We start from the raw sequence: 25,764 nt of genomic DNA, 5'->3' as shown, positions 1-25,764 counted from the left end.
TCCCTGATTTTCTCATGGTTTGATTTTTCTAGTTGAGCTCTCAGCTGAAATGATATGGTCTCTGTGACTTCCCAACCATGGGCTCTTAAAATCACCTAATTTTACTTCTCCGCACTGAAACATTTTATTTGGTAGCTATTACCTACTAGAGGCCCGGTGCACGAAATTCGTGTATGGGGGGGGGGTGTATGTGTCCCTCAGCCCAGCCTGCACCCTCTCCAATCGGGGATCCCTCTCACAATCCAGGACTCTTGGCTCCCAACTGCTCGCCTGCCTACCTGCCCGATTGCCCCTAACTGCTTCTGCCTACCAGCCTGGTCACCCCCTAACCACTCCCCTGCCAGCATGATCGACGCCTAACTGCTCCCCTGCCGGCCCGATTGCCCCTAACTGCTCTCCCCTGCTGGCCTAGTGCCCCCCAACTGCCCTCCCCTGCAGGCCTGGTCCCTCTCAACTGCCCTCCCCTGCTGGCCTGATCGCCCATAACTTCCCTCCCCTGCCAGCCATCTTGTGTCCACATGGGGGTGGCCATCTTGTGTGTTGGAGTGAGGGTCAATTTGCATATTATCTCTTTATTATATAGGAGGATATTTAGAGCAGCTTTGTCTGCATTTCCCACTAAAAGACCCATAAAACCAGACCAGGGCTGCTCATTACATATACTACAGTGTATCCAGGCAGTATTTCCTAAAATGTGGCTGGCACATTTTAGGTACTCAATCAAGATATATCACAGAAGGTAAAAACAGGCTGTAGCATCAGACAAATGTAGGTTTGAATCCTGGCTCTGTCACTACTGTGTGAGTTGAGGAGTGTAATTTAATCTTTCAGCCTTAACTTCCAAACAAAATCTCAATAAATATTTTTATTACTATTAACTAGAAGCCCGGTGCATGAATTCGTGCACCAGTGTAATTCCTCAGCCTGGCCTGCGGGATCAGGCCAAAACCGGCTCTCTGACACCCCCAAGGGGTCCTGGATTATGAGAGGGTGCAGGCCAGGCCGAGGGACCTCACTGGTGTACAATCAGGACCATGGAGGGACGCAGGAGGTTGGCTAGCTAGGGAGGGACCGCAGGAGAGCTCCAGGGCATGTCCAGCCTGTCTTGCTCAGTCCCAGTCGTCTGGACCCCAGCAGCAAGCTAACCTACCGGTCAGAGCGTCTGCCCCCTGGTGGTCAGTGCACATCAGAGTGAGCGGTTGAGTGGCCTTAGCATATCATTAGCATATTACGCTTTGATTGGTTGAACGATGACTGGACACTTAACATATTAGGCTATTATTATATAGGATAATAATAGCATCTATTAAGATGTTAGAAAAAAACTCTTCCTTAGGAAGAGCTCTGTAAACTTTTAGTGTGACACACTAATACCCTAAAGATAATAAGATAAAAGTATAGTTTATGCTCTAAAGCTAGCAGCCTGGCTTTGAATACTGAGTCTGCCACTTATCAGCAACATAACTTAAAGCACGTTACTTTACCTCTTTGCATCTAAGTTTCCTTATCTATAAAAATGGCTATTATAATATTAATACCAGAAAGGTTTATGAGAATAAATGAATACATATAATATGTGCAGAATTGCACCTAGTCCATAGTAAGACCTCATTATGAGTCATATCTGATTGTCCTTTCAACACTGCAGGCCGGACATAGGGCTAATGATGAGTCCAAGAGTGTTCTTGTTGCACGTAAGTGTTACTAAGGTCCTTTCTCCCTATATCTTTAGCTCACCACAGGGTCGTATTTTTTCCTCTTTCAAAGTTTTTGCTGCTCACTGACTTTTCACATTCCTCAAATTACTTCTAAAGCCAAACTCCACTGCTTCCTTCCTTACTGTCTCTGCTGTTCATCTTTTCATCTTCCTTAGCCTTTCCTCTTTCTTGCGAGTCTCACATTTCTCTACTACCACAAGAAAAAGCTGTGCTACCAGCTGACAAAAAAATACTTCTCCTTTATAAGAATCTAACTAACAAATCACAGTATATGAAGTATATGCTTTGGCTCTTTTCTGTTAATGTTTATTTATTTTTTGCTGGTTTTCAAGGCTTCTACAAAGTCCTCCTCTTGAAATTGCTTGTCATGAAAACTTCCTTCTTCTTCTAAATTTTGGACAATTTCATGGCTTGAGGTTTTTAGAAGGTTGGGCTATAGCTAACCAAGCTGAATTTTTTGTATGGAAAGCAGATAATAACTAGGTTGTCAAGAGAAACTTGAAAGAATTTTTCATTATATATGCCAAATCAAAGGACTTAATATATCTGACAAATATTTTTAACAAGCCTTTGTTGACTCCAGATCCCTAAATTAGGTCTCAGTATATGATCTCTCCAAAGTAGATCTAGCATTTATTATAACTACAATTTACCTGTTTATGGTCTGTCTCTGCAACTAGACTTTTAGGGCACGTGAAGCCAGGCAGTACATCTCTCTTATTCACTACCATCTTAAAGTGAAGATCAGAGAGACACTCAGGGCTAACGAAGGGCAAATGCAAAGCTATGTTTGATTTAGGCTGTCTGACCCTGGCCCATTGCTTACTCCTCTGTGCCTCAGTTTTCTACTTATGAAATAAAGACGAAGTAATGTCAGTCATACTATAAAGTTAATATAAGAATGGTGATAAATTGACCATAAAGATTATGAGAGGTAATAGACAGGGAGCCAGAAATGCCTCATAATAATAATGTCTTGGTTTTGGTCATTAATATCAAAGCCAATTTGGTTACCCCATAGTGGGGGATGGACTGGTACCCATTCTCTCTTCCTGCCACTCGATCTTGTGAACTACATAATTTAAAAGAGAGGACTAGGCAGAAATGAATGAAGGTTGTGCAAACTGAGCTGTGTAGGACTTGGATCACACATTCTAAGCCTTGTTAGTTCACAATGACAACTAAACAGAACCAAGTTACTATGTGTCATAGGGCTTTCTCTGTTGTTACTTTCTTGAAAAATATCTCATTTACCTTAAAATCATTAATGTGTAGAAATTCATCAATGACAGACTTGGATTTCCTCTCCATTTCCTCTTCTGACAATGAAGGCTTGTCAGGGGCTGATGTTGTTGGAATTTCTGGTTTCACTACTAGTGAAGTTTAAAAAAAGTGAAAATGACAAAAAGTATCATTAAAATGGTGGGATCATAGTTGATAATGTTTACATGTTGTTCTATCACTTTTTTCAGTAAAGGTATTAAAAATAGATACAAATTTGACAAAGCAAGATACCTAAAAGCAGAATACAGAAACATTTATTTTAGAATAGATATACAGTAAGTAACTTTATGATCACAACAATTAAAAAAGGATATAATAAACGTTTATAATTAAAGCTTTTTTGTTCCTTTCAGTATTTTGATTCCTCTCCATTGCTTCAAAGACGTAAAGCACATGAGGCTTGTACAATCGCACACAGAGTTACACCCACACTGGCCTTTGGCAAGTGCTTGAACATGACATGGTTCTGCCTAATGCCACTTTGCTCACGGTACTCCCTTGCCTGGAATGCTCTTGCTCTCTGTTCCATACCGGCCCCTTCCTACAAACCTGTTTTAAGTCCTATTGGTCCTTCCGTCCTTAGGGAAGCTTTTCATGATATCCTTTTGTCAATTCAGAATTCCTTTGTTAAGTACTCCCTTAGAATTGTGTTTCTTTCCTTCACAGCATTTTTCTCAGTTTGTACTGATAGGGAGCATTTTGTGGAACTATTTGATAAAGGTCTTCCTGACCCAGAGACTGAAGGCTGAGAGCAGGGAATGAGTGCCCAGAAGTCACTAGTTGCTCAGTGTGCATGTGGTAAATGGACAAATGATCAAGACAGTAAACATGCAAAGGGCAGCTATGCTACATTATTTACTACATGGTATTTTCATGCCCTATTTTATTATGTTCCCAAAATACTTAACACAGATATGAAAGCTACATGTCCTTAAAGATGAAGGATCTGGAGTCTCTATCAGTTGGGGGAAGACATTTCAACTTGCTTCTGAAATCTATTTAAAGATTATAGTTAGAAGACACAATTTAAAGAGTAAAACAAATTTTAAAGTTATAAACAACCAGTATTACTTCAGGGTGAAGAGTTAGAAGATGCTAAAAATTATCTTTAAATTATTTTTCATCACTATCATTATCATTATCATCATCATCATGACCTCTAGTACTTTTTGAAAACTTTGTATTTATCAGGTAATGTTCTCAGTAGTTACATGTATTGACTTCTCATTCAATCTTAATAATAACCCTACATTTGTTATCCCCAGGTTGCAAATGAGGAAACTGAAACACAGATAGGTTAAACTCATGTGGCAATTTTTAGAGCATTATCTGAGTCTTCCTCTAAGCATATACATGCTAAACGTACAAACCCACAGAGATTACCACGGAAGATGAAGCAACAAAAGACAATCGGATACTCTCTCTTTGGTTTGCCTTGCAGTGTCTCAATGTCAGAATTCCATACATTTGAGGGGCTCTACAAAAGCATAAGCACTCTATGCACAGCGGGGTGTTATGTAGAGAACGTGTAAGAATTTCAGATTGCTTACTATACAACAAGAGGACCTCATCATCATCACATTTAACAAAGAAAGAAGAAAATTTACAAACTGCTGAACAAAGGGATACCTGAGGAATGAGAACTAGGTTACAAAACTCGGAGGATGATGCCTTTAACTTTTAAGGCCCCTGTGTGTGTGTTGTTACCATGAAATTTACTCAGGCACAAAGTCTCCTTTATATTTTTCCTTCCAAATTGAAGGCCCAAACCTTCATCTCTATGTGTTCATACAGTCTCTCACCTGTCTCCCTGGCTTTGCTCCGGTCAGCCTCAACAATGTTCCTTTCCACATCCATGCCTCCTGTAAGCTGTTTCACAGTCTCGAGCATCTCTCTTCGCTGCTCTTCCTGGGACTGATTGTCTAACAGGTCTTTACTGCTGCTGCCCCTTAGGAAAGTGTTCGGACGAGCAGTTGCAGGTGGAAGGGGTTTGTCATTCTTCTCCCTGCCCGTGCTTCCACGACTTAAAAGCAAAACAACACTTGTCAAAAGAAAGACCCCCATCTCCTTATGTATTTAAATTATAAAGCAACTTAGTTTTTCTAAAGTATGCATAATAATTTTTGAGAAAACTTGAGATATGTGAGGTATCAATTATATTTTAAAGTGTAATTATTTATAAGAACATGTAAATCAGTGCTTTAAAGAGAATATTCATAACTGAAACCTGTAAGTTCATGTTGAGCAATGTCACCTCAATAAATTTAATTTAAAAAAGAGAGTATTAAGATAGCTTGGGAAGAGATTAACCAAAGAACTTATATGCATCTATGCATAACCCATGGACACAGACAATAGTGTGATGAAGGTCTGGGGGAGGGGCAAGTGCAGAGTGGAGAGGGTCAATGGGGAAAAAAAGTGGACATCAGTATACTTTCAACAATAAAGATAAATTTTAAAAAAAGGTAGCTTTAATTTTTCTCTTAAATTTGTTAAAGGGATACTAACTTAAAATTTTAAAATGACAATAGAAATTCCTTGTTCTACTTTTAAAAAACCTTTTAAGAATAAAGAAGACAGTGGTGAATATATTAACTAAATGAGTGAAAGTAAAATAGAATACTGAAAGAACATGGTATCACTATCTTAGAAATTATACTATATTCAGAAACTTCAACTATATGAAAAATATCTGAGAACCAAGTAGTAGAAATCATTTTTGAATAGCCAATATCACACACTTTAATTTTAAGAGAGAATCGTCCTGTTTCCCTATATAGTTTTCTTTTAGATAATTCTAACCAGCAAGACAAGCAGTTTCTCATCCATGGAAAATCAGAAGCTGAAAATTAATTAAAAGGGAGAGAAGAGGTAGAAGTGTGACAAGTCTAAGCACTGTAAAAAAAGCTATACTCACTCAAAAAGCACAGCCATCGGGGGAAATTTATAGCAGAGCTAAGAGCCACAAAGACTTCAATAGCACAACTGGTGCTCAATAACAATCCAAGTTATCATTAGAAAGTTGACTGTGTCCTAGCTGGTGTTGCTCAGCTGGTTGAGTGTTGTCCCATGCACTGAGAGGTTGCTGGTTCAATTCCAGGTCAGGGCACATGCCCAGGTTGTGGGCTCAATCCCCAGCAGGGGTGTGCAGGAGGCATCCGATCGATGTTTCTCTGTCTCATGGACATTTCTACCTTCTTTCCTCTCTTTCAAAAATCAATAAAAACATATTTTTAAAAAAAGTTGACTTATGCTAAGCATGTTTTGTCTCAGGTGTCAAGGGAATAGTAACATAGCTTAGGAAGTCTACCTGGCCAAGCATTACATTAGTAAAAAATAAAAGTTTGAGAGCATAAAGAAACTTCAGCTCTACTTATATCAAAAATTTTGTGTTCACCCTGGTCAGGTGGCTCAGTTGGTAAGAGCATCGTCTCATACACCAAAAGTTGATTTCCGATCAGGGCACATACCTAGGTTGTGGGTTCGATCCTGCTCAGGGCAAGTACTGGAGGCAACAGATGGATATTTCTCTCTCATGTCAATGGTTCTATCTCTCCCTTTTTCTCTCTCTAAAAACCAATAAAAACATATCCTCGAGTGAGGATTAAAAAAAATGTTGTTCTCTGTCACTACACTACAGGTCCTCATCAATTCTCAGGAGATTAGCCAAAAGAACTCTTGATTGTATGAATCCTATAAACACAAAAGTCAGAAGATAGTAGAATACATAATAGTGAGAAAAAAAAAAGACAACCTCAAATATGAGTAGAATAGTGTGACAGAGAGGTGTGTGTGGGGCTGTCAGACCTCCTTTTCATCTCCATGCTTGCTAAATTACCCTAGAGTATCCTGTGGCATTAGCTTGGAGAGACCTACACAGCCCCCAGGACCTTTTGAATCAGCCTGGCTTTCTTAAGGAGCAAACCATTAGATATTTGCCAGATTAACATACCCTTTCTTTCCATCCCATCCTAAATCTACCACCTAATTTTGTTCTTATTTGGAAATTATAGAATGTGAAGATTAAAGGAGGAAAATCTAAAGGAAATCAACCTTAGGGATGATAGAAATCCATCCATAAGGATTAATTTGTGTGGGCACCTGTGTGTGTGCGTGTGTTTGTGTGTGTGTGAGAGAGAGAGAGAGAAAGAGAGAGAGACATAGTGACAAGCAGGTGAGTCTTGAGCTAATATGGATAGCTGACGTCTTCTTACCTGGTTAAGGTCCGCCGGGAATCAAACTCTAAAGGTGTGGATGATGTAGACCCTGAGGGTGCTGGAGGTTGTAAAGCAGAGAATCTGTTTAAGCTGGAAGCACTTGACCGTAAGGGATCTATAGGTGTTGAGGATTGAGAAAAAAATACAAATCCCGTGACTGAAATGCAGCTTCTAATTCATCTGCCTCCCTGGGGTGGAGCTTGAGACTAGACACTTCTAACAAGTCTAACAAGGTGATGCCAATCTCCTGGTCCACAGACCATATTCTGAGAAGCAGACTGTTAGAATTTGTATAAAAAAATTAAAAATCTTTGCTCATTACCACAATTTGTTCTTGCTTCTTTAAAAACATAATTAAATTATCCTTTGGGGATGGGAGTGTAAACAGAAAGGATGGAGGCAAGCAAAAACAAAACAAAATATAGTTGATCCTTGAACAACACAAATTTGAACTGTGTAGGTCCACTTAAATATGGATTTTAAAATAAATACCTGTACTGCTTTTGATCCACAGCTGGGAGTCTGCAGATGCTGAGGCTGACTGTATGCATTGACCTACACCATTCTATACAAGGAGCTTGAGCATCCAGGAGTTTAGTATCTGCAGGGGGGCCCTGGAACCAATACCCCATGGATACCAAGGCACAACTTATGTTTTGGGGAGTCAAAATTATACACGGATTTTTGACTGCATGGGGTGGAGGCAAGGAGAAAAAAGTAGAAGTAATTTTTAAATAGCCAATATCACACACTTTATTAATTTTAAGAGAGAATCTTTCTATTTCCCTATTTAGTCTTCTTTTAGATAATTCTAACCAGCAGGACAAGCAGTTTCTCACCCATGGCAAATCAGGAGCAGAAAATTAATTAAAAGGGAGAGAAGATGTAGAAGTGTGACAAAAATTCCTTTCATGGTTAGACCAGCTGAATTTTCTCATCAATTGTGGGCTGTAACATAAGAGATATCCTTAACCCCAAATTGTTGAAGGATCAACTATATTTCACTTAAAAAAGGTAAGTAATAGAAATGTTATGATCTCATTTATGTAAAATTATGTATGTAGTTTTAAATGAATAATAATTTTTTTTTATTTAAAGAAAAAAAGGTCAACATTACTTAGTAAAAGGGAAATACGGAAAGAAAGGTAACAATGTAGTTTTTATTTTTTCCACAGGGTTTCTTTAGCTTTTAAGATGTGTTTGTCAAGGTCACATCCCAAGGTCAAATTTTTCAAAATATGACCTTTGGTAAAAGATTTTAAAAACAATTTCAATCTAATTATTTTTACAACAAGCTAAAATTAAATGCTCTGGCTATTAACATTCTTTCTCTCAGCAAAAATGAATTTGTCTTTTAAATTACTGGAGTTCCAGTAATTTCTGTAATTATATTGAACTAGGGGCCTGGTGCACGAATTCATGCACAGGTGGGGCCCCTTGGTTTGGCTGGTGATCAGGGCCGTGGGAGGTTGGCCATGGGAGCACACTGATCTCCAGGGGGCAGCTCCTGCATTGAGCGTCTGCCCCCTAGTGGTCAGTGCGTGTCATAGTGACTGGTTGACCAGTTGTTTGGTCACTTAGGCTTTTATATAGATTTGTGAATAACAACAAAGGAATCTAAGAGATTAAAGTCTTAAAATAGCCTATTTAAAAAAAAATACCTAAGGAACACTTTTGAAGAGGAAGTCATGTTAGTCCGGGTCACCAATAAGTTTGCGCAGGATTTGTTTACAGATCCTTTCCTAAAGTCATCATTAAATGATGTGGGAATGTGCTGTAAGGTGAATGCTAAAGGACCACAGGCTCCTGAGAAGGGGCTCTCTGTGCTTACCAGTCTCGCTTGCCTTTGCTCCACCGCTGCTGCCTTTTCCCCAACTGCCCAGCTGTGCTTTAGGTACCAGCTGAATTTTCTCATCAATTGTGGGCTGTAACATAAGTGATAAGAGTCAATTCTATGCAATATTCTAGAAGAACCCCTTTTTTTTTAATTTTCAGTGCAGTAAAACCAATTTTAGCAACAAAATTTTGCTTGGAATGTTGATTTAAGAAACGTAAATTGGAGCTGTTCACATTAAAGTGGGATTCCTGTGGTCACTAAAGCACTTCCTTGGAATCCAGCTTCCAGAAAACACTATTTGAAACCACTAATCAGTCTGGAGAAAGTATTCAAGTCCTCTAAGATGGTGTGCCAGTTTGCTAAATGTAAGCAGTTTCTAATGGTTCCTCTTGTATAACAACACCCATTGATTTAAAAAATAAAAAAGGAATATACAAATACCACTAAATTAACTCATTAATCTCTTCATATGATTGTGAGAAAACAGGTCAAAAGATAAAACAATTTCACATTTTAGCACAGCCTAATATAGCCTAGGGCTAAGGATAGAGAGGTGGAATGGAATATTCATAAAGGGGGCTAGAGAAACAAGAACAAAATGTTAGGTAGGGAGTTAAGGTCTCTTATCTTTCAGGTTTAACCCTCCCTGCACATTTTTAGTGCAAGTGAATAGAACTATAATGTAACACAAAGACTGTAATGCAGCTCTTTTTAATAAAGGTATTACTATATTCTGACAGTGCTGTCTTGCTATATGACATGCTTTCACATAAATCCCTCCTAGTTAACAATGAATTTGTTTAATGGTTTTGACTTTTTTCTAGGATATACTCATATAGAGTATATTATGACTATCTGAATATACACAAAATTGGTTAAAAAACAATTGATATATTTTTCAAAATATTAAGGAAATAATGTTGTAGGTTTAATATCAGCGCTATTCTTTTTTAGAGTGTCCATTCACAGAAACAACAGTTAAAAACAGACAAATACTGATAACATTTACAAAGATTCTGGGGCTAATGTTGGGGAAATTCTTTAAACATAAGATCTTGGTTAATACCCTCTCTTGCTGGAAATGAAAGTAGATGGGAATCAAGTTGTATTCAGCAATGGAATTCCTGATCTAAGACATAAACAACTAGAAGAATGTACCAGAATCTTTGAGAATAGGATCCTAGCTAATTAACATCAAGAGAGATCCAGAGAGGTAATGTTCTATCCTGAAGCAATGCTTTGACAAAACCATAAAGATGCAAAAACATATTCCATCTTCTTCCAATTTTATCAAAGTCTATTTTCTTTTTGTCAGTTATCTTCTTTCATTTGATGTTTTCACATTAACCTTAGATTGTCTTTAGCATTCTACTGGCAGGCTGCCAATTTTCAGAACAAGGAGTATATTATAACTAAGGATCAAACTAGACTTGCAAATAATTTGCCAAACACACTGAGCTATAGAAGTTTCCACTTTTACAAAATGTAATTCTGCTTTCTCTATGTTCTTCACCCTACTTACAGTGATCAACTTCTGCTGAAAACATCTGCTAGGAGAAAATTGCCTCTCACTGCCCATGGAGTCTCAAGAGAGAGGAAGTTAAATTGAGTATATTAAACATTTATCACAGAATGATTTCTAGTAGGTCCTCTGTTATTTCTTTTAGGCCTTGAATATAGCAAACCATTAAGTCCTCTCATGATTAGACTTAAACAGCTAACTATTTTTTCCCCAGAGCTAAGGATACACTGTAGTAAACCCTCATAGAAATAAAAAGATACTAGGACAAGTATGTAAGAATACAATGAGCAATCCTTACTTGCAGAAAAAAAAAATATCATAAAATCTGCATTATGGCTATTTTATATGAGCAAGAAGTAATCTACCCTTGCCTCTCAATCATATTTTGAAGCTGTTGTGTTTTATTATTATTTTTAAATATATGTTTTTACTGACTTTTTAGAGAGGAAGGGAGAAGGATACAGAGATGGAAACATCGATGAGAGAGAATCGTTGATCAGTTACCTCCTGCACCCCCACCACTGGGGATCAAGCCCATAACCAGGCATGTGCCCTGACCAGGAATCAAACCTGGGACCTCTTGGTTCATGGGTCGATGCTCAACCACTGAGCCACATCGGCTAGGCTACTGCTGTTGTGTTTTAAATGTAACACTCACCTTAGTGATTTTCAGGAATTTTGAGGGGTCCAGTACTCGACTATTCTTGGCCCCTTGTACAGTGTTCCACCCGCCTTCATCCACTCTCTGGACACCTGCTGGGAGAACAGAGTGAGCCAATCTCTCATCTGTCTTAAGTCGGTTTGACAGTGAAAGAGTGAGCAATAGTGTCAACTCAGCAGCTCCAATCAAAACCATGCAAAAAAACAAAAGAAATGGTTAAAGCATTGCTGACAGTCTCTATAACTGCTACATAATATGAAAATATCAAGCAGAAGCACTGCTTTTATTGGATCTCCAATGAAACATTAATGACCGTGAAATCAAGTGATACAAATGAGTGGAGGTTAAGTGCCAAGCTAGCCAAGGGAGGAACAAAGCTAGCTTTTACAGAGTTAATGATTGTGCTGATAGAGTTTATGATTAGAACACTTTGGGAAAAATCAGATGGAAATTATTTATTCCAAAGTTTATTTCATTTTAAGGTGTCAAATGACAGTATGCTTCAATCATCCTTCGAAACCTGCTTCTTCAACCTTTCAACTTCTCAGCAGAAAACCTTGACACCTCTTTCTCACACTTTGCATCCATTTGTTAGCAAATCTTGTCAGTTTAACCATTGCAATATATTCAGCACCTAGCCCCTTCTAACCACTACCAATACTACCAATTTGATTTAAGCCACAAATATTCCTCAATTAGTACAAAAATCTCTTCCATAGCTCCCCTGCGTCCTTATGTTTCATCCTGGCAGTCAGTGTGACCCTTGTAAAGGACAAACCAGGTCCTGTGGCACTTTTCTGCTCAAGAGACTTCTGCTATCTATCCATTTCACTCAGAGAAAAAAGGTTTCTTATAAGCGGCCTACGAGCTCTAAATAATCTGGCCCTCTGACTCTCAGACCCCATCTTCTGCCCCCTATGCCATTTGATCCAGCCCCATTGGCCACCTTGCCTTTCCTTAAAGATGCTGTTTCAGGGCCTTTGTGCTTACTATATTCCCCTTTGCCTAAGACCCTCTTTCCCCATATACAGGATGTCCCAAAAAATGTATACATGCTTTAACAGCCAATAGCTCAATTCTAAAATAAAATGTATTTTAATAAACACTGCCTTTATACACTGAGTGGCCAGATTATTATGACCTCTGAACACATAATAATCTGGCCACTCAGTGTACTTATGTATAAGGGAAAGCTTGCAAATCTTGATATGTCAAGGGACCAGGAGATAGTGGCCCCCAACCTCTGGCTAGTAAGTCCTCTGCTTCTTTCTAACTACCCACAATGCAGTTCTTATACATGGAAAAACCTTATTTTAAAATCCCAACTCTGTGGTCAGTCTACACTGAGTGGCCAGAGTATTATGTGTTCAGAGATCATAATAATCTGGCCACTCAGTGTAATTACTCAAAGTGTGTATATACATATTTTTTGGGGACAACCTAGATATACATGAGTTAGCTTCCTCACTTGCTCAAAAAATAGCAACTTTAATAGGTTTCCCAACTTCCCTATTGAAAATTGCAACCTCTACTCACAAAGCCTTGTATTCCTCACTCCCTCTTCTCAGCTTAATTTTTTTCTATAGAACAAATTTATCTGACAAATATTTACGTTTATGTATTTGTTTATTGTCTTCTCTCCCCCCCTCCACCCCAGTAAGATGTAAACTGCATGAGGGAAGTGACTTTCTCCTGTTAAGTGAAAGGCACTCAATAAATATTTGTTAAATAAAATAAATGAATAAAAGACCACCAATCTATTAAAAAACATTTCTCATCCTCATATACTTCTTGGTTTTCTTTGTGCTATCTGATATTACTGATCATGAGCAGACTTGCTTTTTCCTTGTGTCTATGACACTTATATCCTAGTAGGTACTCCTTCTTCTCCACTTGTTTTTTATCTGTCACTTTTCCAAGAGTTCTTTCCTTCCTTTAGTCAACTATGGATATCCTCCTGGATTAGGCTTTCATCTTTTCCCTTTCAATCTGTTTTGATAATAAGTAAAAGTCATTACCTAAAAGGCATTATGTTAGGTACTAGGGTAGGAAGGTAAGTGTGGTGTCCCATGAAACTTAAAAGTACTCTTTCTTCCCTGGAGGATCAATCTATCATAAGTTCATGATGAGATCTACTGTGTCTGCAATAAATAACCGCTAGTGATTATTGAGTATTCACTAGTGCCAGTTGCTACGCTGAACATGTTAATATGCTACCTCATTTCATCCTCACACAAATTCCTCAGTACTACTATTATTAGATCCATTTTACAAATTAAGTGACTTGTGCTAGGTCACACAGCTAGGATGTCGGATAGCTGAAATTCAAACTAGACAGTTTGGCTCCAGAGTCTATGCTCTCTCCCACTATACTATCTGACCCAATCACTGGCCTGCTCACTTAACTCACAGTGGACAAATGAGATTCCCATTTGGATGCCCTCTTGTCATCTAAAATTAAGCAGGCTTCAAAGTAATATGATAATTTTCTTCTAAAAATGGTTTCCTCTTCCTATGTTCCTCAACTTAGTCCATGGACTTTCTATTTTCCCTTTTATTTCATCTTTCATTTATTTTCCTTTTTATTCCTATTGCTATTAAGTCTCAACTCCTCCCACATAGGATTTCAACAACAGCAAGATTTCTGAGTTCAGTGTACCCCTCTGATTCATCATGTGAAAAGCAATAGACTTATTTTATTTAGATTCCTCCAACATGACATTACTCCTTTGCTCAAAAACTTACAATAGCTCCTTAATGTTTATCAAATCAACTCAAAAATTCGTAATCTGGTTCCAGACATTTTTTCATTCGTTCTGAACACTTAAGTTCATCCCAATCAGGTTTTATTCCTCTTTAAAATATATGTTTAATTTCATAACTAAAATTCTTCCTTCTCTTCCAAATATCTACCATCCTCAAATAAAGATTTCTTCCAGTTTTCTATCTCTCCCCTTCTCTGAATTTTTATGACCTTAATAGAGAATAAATCTCATAATTGGTAATATTTTCCATTTGCTTGACAATGTTCCCTTTATTAGGTTTGCCTTCCCAGGTAAACTTTAAGTTTTTAGAGGGAAGGAACTATGTCTTCCACACCTTTTTATATCTCTCAATACTGAGTATATAGAAGATGCTCAATAAAGTCTTGTTGATTATTGACTTTGAAATAGTCAAAGAAATCATGTTTAGTTCTTGCATTCTCTGCTTTAACTCAATACCCTATCGCCAGATGAAACTTCACTTATCAATTACCACTCTATTCTTTGGGTTATTCTGTCTGATTTCATTTAACGTCTAAATATAGAATTCTTGGAGAGGAACCAAGATGGCGGCAAAGTTAAACAACTAAACTGCCGCCGCACACAGCAATTTCAAAAATACAACTAAAAGACAAAACGTCTACCACCCAGAACCACGGGAAAGCTGGCTGAATGGTAGATTTACAACTAAGAAGGAAAAAGAAAGGAGAACAAATGCGGAAAAGCTGAGGTACGGAGGCGCACGTAGCGGGCTGGTGGCGGGCGACGGGGTGCGCGGCTTTTTTTAAAAATTTATTTAAATATATTTTATTGATTTATTACAGTGAGGAAGAGAGAGGGATAGAGAGTTAGAAACATCGATGAGAAAGAAACATCGACCAGCTGCCTCTTGCACACCCCCTACTGGGGATGTGCCCGCAACCAAGGTACATGCCCTTGACCGGAATCGAACCTGGGACCCTTCAGTCCACAGGCCGACGCTCTATCCACTGAGCCAAACCGGTTTCGGCGGGTGCGCGGCTTTATTTCAACCCTAAGGGAGACAAGCTCCCAATCACTCTGAAATCCAGTTTCTGGGGACACACGGGGGACCCAGACACCTACGGGGAGAAGGTGGACTCTCGGCCATCAGGTCGGAAAGTGACAGTGACTTTCTTGCAGAGGTGCACTCAGCAATCAGTGTTTACTGCGCTGGAGCGTGGGACGCGGGAACTTGGAAATGTGGAAAGGCAGAGACGGCTGACGGGAGCCATCGCCATCGCCCTAGCCTAGTGACACCCTGAGACCCTGCCCCGCCCTGAGACCCCGCCCCACCCTGAGACCCCACCCCGCACATTCTATAAACTCGCCCAGGCTCCACACAGCGGCTTTTGCATATAAATGGCCTGCCTTGTGGCAACTTAACCAAATAAACTGCAGCTCCAGTCAAACTGCTCCAAAACTGCCAAAACCCAAGCAAAGAGGAGAAAACTAGTTCTTGCTGTAGCTCCTGCTGGGGGGGCCTCAGACAGTAGCTGACCTACACCTCACTGGAGATCCAGAAACTAGGGCATCTAGTGGTGGGTGTGAAACGACATCAGATTTCAACCACGCTTGTAAGGGACACATTCAAGAGGCAGACTCAGTGAGCGCCAAAGCCCTACTGGAACAAGTCCCGCCCCATAAACGTGTCTCCAGCACAGCAATTCTTCCTTTATAGACACAGAGGGTCCTCACAGCCAATTGTCCTGGAGGTCAATTCCTCCCAGTGACACCAACAACAACCAAGACTTAGTTACAACAAGGCTGTACACACAGTCCATTAAGGGGTGCACCAAGAGCATCCACCTCAGGTAACTGGAGGCTGAGCCGTTAAACCAATAGGACACCTAGTACACAAAGCTACCCTACCAACTCAGGGAAGCAGCGAAAATGAGGAGGCAATGAAACAGATCACAAACGAAAGAAATGGAGGAGAACAAACGAATGGACATAGAGTTCAAAACCACGATTATAAGGTTTTTTAAGAATTTCATGGAAAAGGCCGATAAATTTAATGAGACCCTTGAGGATATGAAAAAGGACCAACTAGAAATGAAACATACACTGACTGAAATAAAAAATATTATACAGAAACCCAACAGCAGACTAGAGGAACGCAAGAATCAAGTCAAAGATTTGGAATACAAAGAGGCAAAGGACACTCCTCCAGAGAAGCAAGAAGAGAAGAGAATTCAGAAAGTTGAAGATAGTGTAAGAAGCCTCTGGGACAACTTCAAGCGTACCAACATCAGAATTTTTGGGGTGCCAGAAGAAGAGAAAGAGCAAGATGCTGAAAACCTATTTGAAGAAATAATGACTGAAAACTTCCCCCACCTGGTGAAAGAAATAGACTTACAAGTCCAGGAAGCACACAGAACCCCAAATAAAAGGAATCCAAAGAGGACCACACCAAGACACATCATAATTAAAATGCCAAGGGCAAAAGACAAAGAGAGAATCTTACAAGCAGCAAGAGAAAAACAGTTAGTTACTTACAAGGGAGCACCCATACGATTATCAGCTGATTTCTCAACAGAAACTATGCAGGCCAGATGGGAGTGGCAAGAAATATTCAAAGTGATGAATAGCAAGAACCTACAACCAAGACTACTCTACCCAGCAAAGTTATCATTCAGAATTGAAGGGCAGATAAAGAGCTTCACAGATAAGAAAAAGCTAAAGGAGTTCATCACCACCAAACCAGTATTATATGAAAAGCTGAAAGGTATTATTTAAAAAGAGGAAAAAGAAGGAAATAGTAAAGATAAAAATTATGAACAACAAATACATACCTATCAACAAGTGAATCTAAAAGTCAAGTGAATTAAAAATCTGAAGAACAAAATAAACTGGTGAACATAATAGAATCAGGGGCATAGAATCGGAGTGAATTGATAATTCTCAGGGGGAAAGGGGTGTCTCTGTGGGGGGTACGGGTAGAGACTGGACAAAATCATATACCTATGGATGAGGACAGCGGTGGGGAGGTAAGGGCAGAGTGGGAGAGGGAACCGGGTGGAGGGGAGATATGGGGGGAAAAAAAGGAGAAACAATTGTAATAATCTGAACAATAAAGATTTATTAAATTAAAATAAATAAATAAATAAATAAATAAATAAGTCTTAATGTTTGTCCCTCAAACTCCTAAGGCCCCTAATGCCCAGTGGACTCCACCCCTCACCTGGTCTTCTCTTCTCTTTGGTCATGAGCTGTTGGACCTTCCTTTGCTCTTCTTGTTCTTCTATTTTAGCCTCTTTGTGAATCTGTTCAATAGTTTTAGGCCCTTGATCTGCTCTTCGGGATACCCAATTACACTATAAAAGGAGAAAATAAGGTTATCAGCCAGATTAACTAAAAAGGAAATTTAAAAATTTTTGAAAAATCTATTTTATACTTTTCACTGCTAGAAAAGTATAAAATACTTATAAAATATGTTACTTCAGTTTTTCATCTGAATTACAGATAGCACTATGTGCAATTTGGGGATTAGAGCTAAAGAATTAAATTCTTTGCAATCAACCCTGAACTACTGTATACTGAGCCTTCCAATAGCCAATGGATAAAAAGACAGATTGAAAGACTAGCCCAAATGTATTTTTTTATTATTTTGTATATCTGCAAAGAGGAGAGAGAAGAGGAATCAAGAAAGGTCAGGGTTCTTTCGCCTTGCCTTAATCTGGGAAACTGTAACCCAGTTCATATCACACTCCATGGGGGATCTAAATCGAGGATGACTAGCATTTTTCTTTCATATCATGGTCTGGTAACCTACACAAAGTGCCACACCACTCTGTCCTTTGGTTATCCTGTGAAGGATAAAACAAGCTGTCTCCTTATAATTATACTTCTCTCTTTCCCAGCTGCAATCCCAACATCCTATATAATAAAAGCCTAATATGCAAACTGTCCCCTTGGGCGGTCGTTCGACCGGGAGACCAGGAGTTTGCTCGCTATGACGTGCGCTGACCACCAGGGGACGGCGTGGAACATGGTGGGTGTCAGTGACACGGAGCTGGCAGCAGGCAGCAGTGGAGGCATTGCCGGCCCCAATGGGCCCCAACGAGAGCAGGACTGTGGCAGGATGGTGGAGCAGGTGAGTGGGCAGCACCAGGCCAAGGCAGGTGTGAGTTGGGGGCCCAGGTGCTGCCCAGGGCCCAGAGGTCAGCTAAGACCCACCCTTTCATGCCAGATGCTCATGCTTTGATTGCCAGCCAGGCCTATGGACTGTGCCCGTGCTCAAATTTCGTGCACCGGGCCTCTAGTTTAATATAAGTACAAGTGGTTGAAGGATTGAGTAGAGAAGTTTTTCATATTTACATTTTTATATTAGCTAGAGGAAAGGATGGTTTAAATCAGCATTCAAATTCTGATAAACTGGCAATTGCTTTAGTAATAAGGATTCTGAGATCACATCTGGGCTTAACAAGATAAAGAACCATAAACAATGCTATCTGATTTGGTTGCAGAGCAGGGCAGGAGTAGGACCTATATTCACTTTCTTTTTTTTTTTTTTTTAATATATTTTATTGATTTTTTACAGAGATGAAGGGAGAGGGACAGAGATCCAGAAACATCGATCAGCTGCCTCCTGCACACCCCCTACTGGGGATGTGCCCGCAACCAAGGTACATGCCCTTGACCGGAATCGAACCCGGGACCTTTCAGTCCGCAGGCCAACGCTCTATTCACTGAGCCAAACCGGTTTTGGCTATATTCACTTTCTGTACTTTATGGTCAGCTGCAGTATCTTCCTTGCAGGAGTTAAAATATAAAGAGACAAAAGAGGTGGTAGTGGTAAAAACTGTTTCTGGTATGAGAAATGAAGAAAAGGAAAGCAGCACAACAGGAGGCTATACAGGAAAAACAACAGAGGGGAAAACAATATCTCCTCTGAGCCAGACACCTCACTGAATCTTTACAATACATCTGCAAGGTAGGCAACACCCCCATATTAGAGACTTAAAATATAAGGCTCGGGGAAGTTAAATGTATTTATTTTGAAGATGAGGCTTCCTGATTATTTAGCATCCTGAGACTAAATTTAATTGACCACAGTTTTAATTCAGAATGGCAGATTTCAAAACTGCAATGTGGTCTGATAATCAGAGTAAAGAGAAGAAACACATAACAGGCAGGTATATGTGCCTTCAGTCCTTTCACACAGCTCTCCATGAAACTCTGTCAATTCAATTTCTGACTCCAAGAGCAAAAGCATTTAAGTTTTTACACGTGTAAATACGAGGATGTACTCTCCAACCCAACTCCTTAAGAGAGACTGGAGTGGTAGGTTCATTATTTTCTACTTACCAGCCGTAGGTCTATCACATCCTGAAGCATGAATCGAATCCTAGATGAGGTTTTTCTTTCTTTCACAATTTTCTCCATCTGATTAAAATACTGGTCCATACGTGGCTGCAAGAGACAAAATCATTAGTATTCTTGGCTGAGGAATTCAAATGTAATTTTACCATGTAGAATTTTTAAATGGCATAGGAATACAAGTAGAGCCAAAAGGTAATGTGGTAGAATTTTTAATTGAGCATATGACACCCAAAATAAAAGCTAAAAATTTCAGGCAGCTGGCCATGGTCAAACGACTAATTATAAGCCAACCAAACATAAATGGAAATGTCATATTGCAGCTCCCTGGAACCTTAAGAGAGAGGTGGCTATGTCCTTTGCCCCTTCCCCACTGTTTCTGCTGAGAACATAAGGACAAGGGCTACATCTTAGGAATAAACAGAATATTAAGCTGGAGAAACTTGGTGTTTTGATCATCAGCATTTTGAGTTTAAAGAGCTCTCCAAAAATCCAAGACCACCCTCAGACTTCACTTCTGAATTTTACTTGTACATATGAGAAATAAACCTCAATTTTGTACAGATTACTAACATTTGGGGTTTTCTGTCACATCAAAACATAATCCTACCTATGAAATATTTCTGACATTTCTTTGAAGCATTTCTAATTTCCCAACTCCTTATTTGTAGAGCACCATGTTATGTTTTGAATTACGGTATTTTTAATTATTTCTTATATTATGGTTAGATAGCTGTATCATTAAGTAGATCATGGACTTAAGAAAGCTACTGGGTTTTCTTCATTTCTTTATCACCCTCTATCCTGACCATTAGTAGCTTTTTTCCCTTTATTTCTGCTCATAATTTGCGTATACAAGTGACCTGTGAAATGGTAATACAGAAAAAGGACAAGGCACAAATAATCTGAACAACACATGAATTGACTTTTATGTAATTTGGGAGCTCTTCACTTCTGATGTTAATGGAAATGAGGTAAGGGCATGATGGTCAAACACTAACAATGAGAAGGGCAACAGAGAAAAATAAGCAGTCTCGACAACTGGGCACAATGGACCACTTCCTTTGACTGTCTTAGTTCTTTTGTAATAGACATACTCCCTGCTGGAGGTTTCTGATTTTGGACTTTACCTTTGCTTTCTCAAAATCCAGATCTTTGCCAATGGTGGTGAGCAGGCGACACAGGCACTCTAGGGATTCTTCATCATGGTTCTTCAGCAGCTTCACCACACAGTCATGCATGATGGCTTCAGTCAGCATTTTGAGTTTAAAGAGTTCTCCAATGAACTTGATGTTACCAATGGATCTCCGCCGGGCTTTGTCCTTAGCTTCTTCCAGTTCATCATGAAGCCTTGTCCTCTCCTCTGGCTGTTGTATAAGGAATAGAATGATGATGAAAACTGTACTGCATAACCGACGCTAAAAATACACTGAAATTCATGGTCCTTACCCTTTCTGGGGTCAGGATAACCTTTGAGAATCTGACTGCAACTATAGTCCTACTCCTCAGAAAAATGAACAATACTTAAAAGTTTACATCCATTTCAGGAGATTTCTGGTACTCAGCGACGTTTCTTAAGATGGTTCTGAATCCCTGACTTAGAAGGTTGAGTAACTATAACATGCGGTATTAAAAGAAATAAAATTTTCTTCTATACATCAATATAGTTTCTGCACATGAAAAAAAGGCCACAGGCACCTACAGTAAGGAGATGTAGTAGCAAGCGACATAAAATTCTATTTGATAACACTCAAACTGCACAAGCACTTTCTTTCTGTGAAAAGACTTACAGCACTGGCAGCCTCGAGTTCTCTCTGCTTCTTCTCAAAGACATCATCATCTGCTTTATCTTTTTCAAACTCCTTCTGGCAACGGTTCAATAGCAGCTTCCGGAAATTCACTGTGTTCCCAGGCTTGTCTGCCATGGGTACTTTCAGCTGCATCCAGATGGGAAAATGTAAAAGCAGCAAGATTACTTAAATATGTTCAATAATTTCCTCAAAATATCAATTTTATTTATTTGCAAAATAATGCTGACGGGACCACAGTTAAGCATTCTACAAGAAGTATAAATTTAGTGTCAGGCATTTCATGTTTCAATGGTAAGATGCCTTAAATTTTATGCAGAAAAGATGCACATTTCTCTCATATAAATGTACTCTATCTTTTATGGCTGGTTGTGCCTTTAGCTGACTTTGAAATCCATGTAAGATTACTACAAATATGACCATGTACTTATCTAGACGTTTTTAGCTCTGTAGAGCTATTACTTTTGTTTTTCTTACTATTGGGTACTTAGTTTAAAGAAACAAATAGAAATGGCATGAATTTCATGGTCAAAGGAAAAAGGTTGTAGGTGAGATCCTTATTCTAGGAAATAGCAGAAGGAGGAAAACATTTTTGAGATATCTTTTCCTCAGGGGAATGTCAAGATACTGCAATGCTAGTACTTACTTTAACTATCAATATATGATGTTTATTGATTATTTCAATTGACCAAAATATTGTATTTACAGATGAAATTCCCCTGAGCACCATTTTAAACAGCTATTGCATAACATGGCAAAATGATTTTTTCTGGAATCACAAAGTGGCTCCCAAAGTTCTGAAATGCACAGTATTTGCCCTAGGTCTAGTGAAAAACAGGATGCATTGTATTTATACTCACAACAGTTAATGTTATTAACCTGAATGGACTTAAACAGCTGCTGATGAAGGCTGAATGGCTAGAGAAACTTATTGAGAATGGAGACTATGAAGCTATAGTATATCTGTGCTAGAACTGATGGTACACATGAGAGAACATTTAACAACTGCCCAGTCTAGTCAACCAATGGACCAAGTGTTTCATTACATTTTAGACAACCACAGAAACGCTAACATGTCCTTATCTCCAAACTCAGGCATACAACTGGAAGCGGCTATAGGTCATTTCATAGTCAGGCCTACCCTCTGATCACACAAGAAGGTAGGCATTTAATCAGCCTTCCAGAAAAGAAACACCACTACATGAAGGCAAAGAATGTCCAAAGCAAAAGCCAAAAGACTATATTTTCTAACATTTTAGGACCCAGGATATACAACAATGAGACACAAAAGAGAACCAAGAGGCACATTCACGAGCAAGGTGGTACATTAATAGAGAACCAACATGATGTTAGGTTCCAGAACAAACTAAAAAGGTTCTAAATATCAGCAGTTATATCCAATGTGCTACTTTATTTATTTAAAATTATTTTTAATCCTCATCTGAGGACACATTTCCTATTGATTTTAGAGAGAGGAAGGGAGAGAGAGAGAGAGAAAGGGCAGGAGGAAAAAACATCAATTCCAGCTGTCATGTGACTGTGACCAAGTTACTCAGCTTCATCAAACCTGTTTCTTTCTAAAAATGAGGATAACATCTGTATCTTAGGACAGTTGGAAGGATTAAATGAAATGGTCTAAGTAAAACAAATAATAGTGGCTGGCACATGGAGTCCAATAAACAGATATAACTATTATTTAAACAATTGGAGCTGTATTTGACAAAAGTTTATGATTAGAAATTAAGAGTAACCTATATTGTAATATAGATAACACAGAAAGTATATAACAAAGCTCACAAAGCCATTGGGGAGAGAACCACAAAAGGCAAGATAAATGAATATCTGCTATTCCCAAATAATGGTCATGGCACATTTCATATGTGTAGGACCTAAAGAGCATATAATTGTGCATAATCTTTTTAGGTATATTCATATGGAAGTACTAAAACTGAACAATGGGCAGAATATGCACAGATATGAATGTCTGTATATCTCATAATGGAACACACCTAGCTACACAATCCCCTAAATACTTGTTTTGGAACATGATCTGAATGTCTTCTGGGGATGGTTAACAGTGAAATAGGGAATAGACCAGTGAGAACATATCTTCTTAGAATAGTGATGCATGGTAATTTTTTTAATTATAAATACAACAGGATGATGACATTACTAGTATTAAGTTAGCATGTGTTGTCCATGGGCATTGACTGGTCAGGAGACCCAATGAAACTGGTTAGAAGAGAACTTGAAGAGTGGGTGTCTTAGACTGCTAAAGCTACTTTAACAATACCACAGACTGGTGGCTTAAACAACAGGTATTTATTTCTCACAGTTCTGGAGGCTGGAAGTCCAAGATCAAGGTGTAGGCAGATTTGGTTCTTGGTGAGAGCCTTCTTCCTGGTTTGCAGACAGCTGCCTTCTGCAGTATCCTCATGTGATGAAAAGGAAGCTCTAGTGTCTTCCTCTTCTTATAAAGGCACTAATCCCATCATGGGGGGACTATATGAACTTTTTTGGGGGACGACATACAAACATTTAGCCCGTAACAGTGGGCAAGGTAGATGCTTGCAAATGTGCCCATGGCTAATAGAAAAAATGAAAGGTGATGTGCAATGGTTAGAAAAAGATCTCTAGACATCTTTAGTTTTCATTTAACTATAGTCCATGATTAAAACTAAGATGTTTCAAATGGGTTGTTGGATAGATGGCTTCTCAGGGAGGAAGTCGGGAAATACCTGTATTTTAGTAAGGCTGCTTGGTAAGCTAGATTTGCTGGGGAGCGCTTACCTTTTCACTTTTACTCAGCAGTAACTATCAGTGTGACATTATATTACACTGTAAACTCACAGTGCATCATCTCATATTGTGTTGAGACCGTCCACATACTGGCAGGCCAGCAATCTTGAATATGAGTGTTGTCTGCAATGGGTAGTCATTTTCTTAAAGCAACAAGACCTGTGCTCCTGATATATGTTAGTGTTGAAGGGCTACTTCTTATCCCTAAAAGGATAACTCCCAGAGAATCATCAAGAGCTGTCAGCTGTGGGTTAATTATGGCAATCAAATAGGAGTAGGAAACAGAAAGCCACGCTTGGACTTGCTTAGCATGAATAAGACTTTCAATGCTGTCTCAGTACATAAAGATGCTAATGGTAACACTGTGGCTCAGTAGCATGTTCTGGTCTAACGTAAAGTATTTGGAGTGACTAATATAATATAAACCAGTGGCACATCCATGCTAAATCTAGAATGTGATATAAACAGGAATAAATCAATTGTCCAATATAACTCATGGGTCCATGGTGACATACTATCCTCCACTAGTGGTTATGTCCTGACCTTAGCAAATCACCTGCTAAAACTGAACATAACATATTCCATATGTGCTACGAACACATTTATCAAAATATATCTCTCCTAGATACCTCTGAAGTAGTATAGTGGTATATAGTACTGAGGGATGCCCACAAGATTCAAAAAGGTGTGGGCTAATTATGAAAGGCTAAGCTGTTTCTCAGAAATCTTTTCTTCAAAGCATTCTTCATCTTACATCAAGCGAGTTGCACATCCCTTCTCCAGCTGACTCCAGACACTTGCTGTTGCCCAAAGCCAGTGCTTCATGTCTGTAATTCCAGGCTTTATTTCTGATGAGATCTAATTGTGTCTTCTTTGTTCTTTGTGTCTCTTGCTATCCTCAGTCCTGCCACTCTTTTCACATCTTGTGTTAAAACACTTAAAAAGTGGCAACATTATCTGGCATAATAGGACATAGAATGCTCAAAAATCTACCTTGAGTGCCATTCTTTATAGCTGAAGTATGCATGCCTGACACAGCAGAGATAAAATGTAACAAAATTATAGTCTTAGGGTATAAAACCAACTCAAACTGTTAGTTTTTCTTTCATTCGTGCATTTACCCACGCACAACATGTCTGAGGGTCTAGTATGTGCCAGAAACCATTCCAGGCACGAACAATTTAGCAGTGAAAAAAAAAAAAATTCCCTACGCCTAGGAGCTTACATTCTAATGGGTACTGAGATGGGGATTTTAATTTAAATTATGATTAAAACAAAGCACAGCAATTTAATGTTACCAATACTCCAATTAAACTTTTATTTAAGTACAGATTTAGATACAGGACATTTTTTCTTGTCCATCTTCTCCATTTGCCCCTTGATTCAGACGTCCTCCTAAGAGGAGTACTGAATTCTGATTAAATGCTTTACAATTTGTGAGGGTCTTGCAGGTCTCTTCAGCATTCCTAGTTTAACTAGTAGAAGGAGCAGTAGTACATCCAGAGCTACGGTTTACTCTCTTATGATTCCCTGAAGCCTATGTGCCAGAGGTTTCACTTAGCGCGTGGTAGAGGCAGGTACCTCACCTAGAAAATCTCTGCAAAGTTTTAAATGGAGGTGTGTGATCCACAGGAATGATGTAGAGGCAGGAAAAAGGGTTTAAAAACTGCTTTAAACAATGAGAACAAGCATTCTCCTAATTTTTAAAAATCTCAACAATCTAAGCCAGGGTTCCCCAACCTAGACACTACTGATATTCTGGGTTGGATGATTCATTGTCATGGGGGGCTGTCACATGCACTAAGAGGATGTTTAG

The 25,764-nt window shown here is 39.0% G+C and overlaps 1 protein-coding gene across 24 annotated transcripts in view; it reads right to left on the bottom strand.

The window, feature by feature from the left end:
- EIF4G3 (eukaryotic translation initiation factor 4 gamma 3) overlaps positions 1 to 25,764 on the bottom strand; it is a 286,670-nt gene that overhangs the window by 27,370 nt on the left and 233,536 nt on the right. For 12 of the 24 annotated variants that reach the window (XM_079776759.1, XM_079776755.1, XM_079776738.1 and 9 more), the window contains 9 exons: positions 21,132 to 21,278; positions 20,472 to 20,708; positions 19,330 to 19,434; positions 17,204 to 17,336; positions 11,237 to 11,334; positions 9,051 to 9,144; positions 7,217 to 7,334; positions 4,805 to 5,025; positions 2,973 to 3,091 (listed from right to left, as the gene is read on the bottom strand). In XM_079776759.1, the coding sequence (XP_079632885.1) occupies positions 2,973 to 3,091; positions 4,805 to 5,025; positions 7,217 to 7,334; positions 9,051 to 9,144; positions 11,237 to 11,334; positions 17,204 to 17,336; positions 19,330 to 19,434; positions 20,472 to 20,708; positions 21,132 to 21,278 (1,272 nt within the window). The remainder of the gene's footprint in view (positions 1 to 2,972; positions 3,092 to 4,804; positions 5,026 to 7,216; positions 7,335 to 9,050; positions 9,145 to 11,236; positions 11,335 to 17,203; positions 17,337 to 19,329; positions 19,435 to 20,471; positions 20,709 to 21,131; positions 21,279 to 25,764) is intronic. The other 12 variants (XM_079776761.1, XM_079776739.1, XM_079776741.1 and 9 more) reach the window with 1 other exon arrangement.

This window comes from Cnephaeus nilssonii, assembly GCF_951640355.1.
Source record: "Cnephaeus nilssonii genome assembly, chromosome: 7".
NCBI lineage: Eukaryota > Metazoa > Chordata > Mammalia > Chiroptera > Vespertilionidae > Cnephaeus > Cnephaeus nilssonii.
Note: the sequence above shows the minus strand (reverse complement) of the source record. Positions and strands in the feature narration are given on the sequence as shown.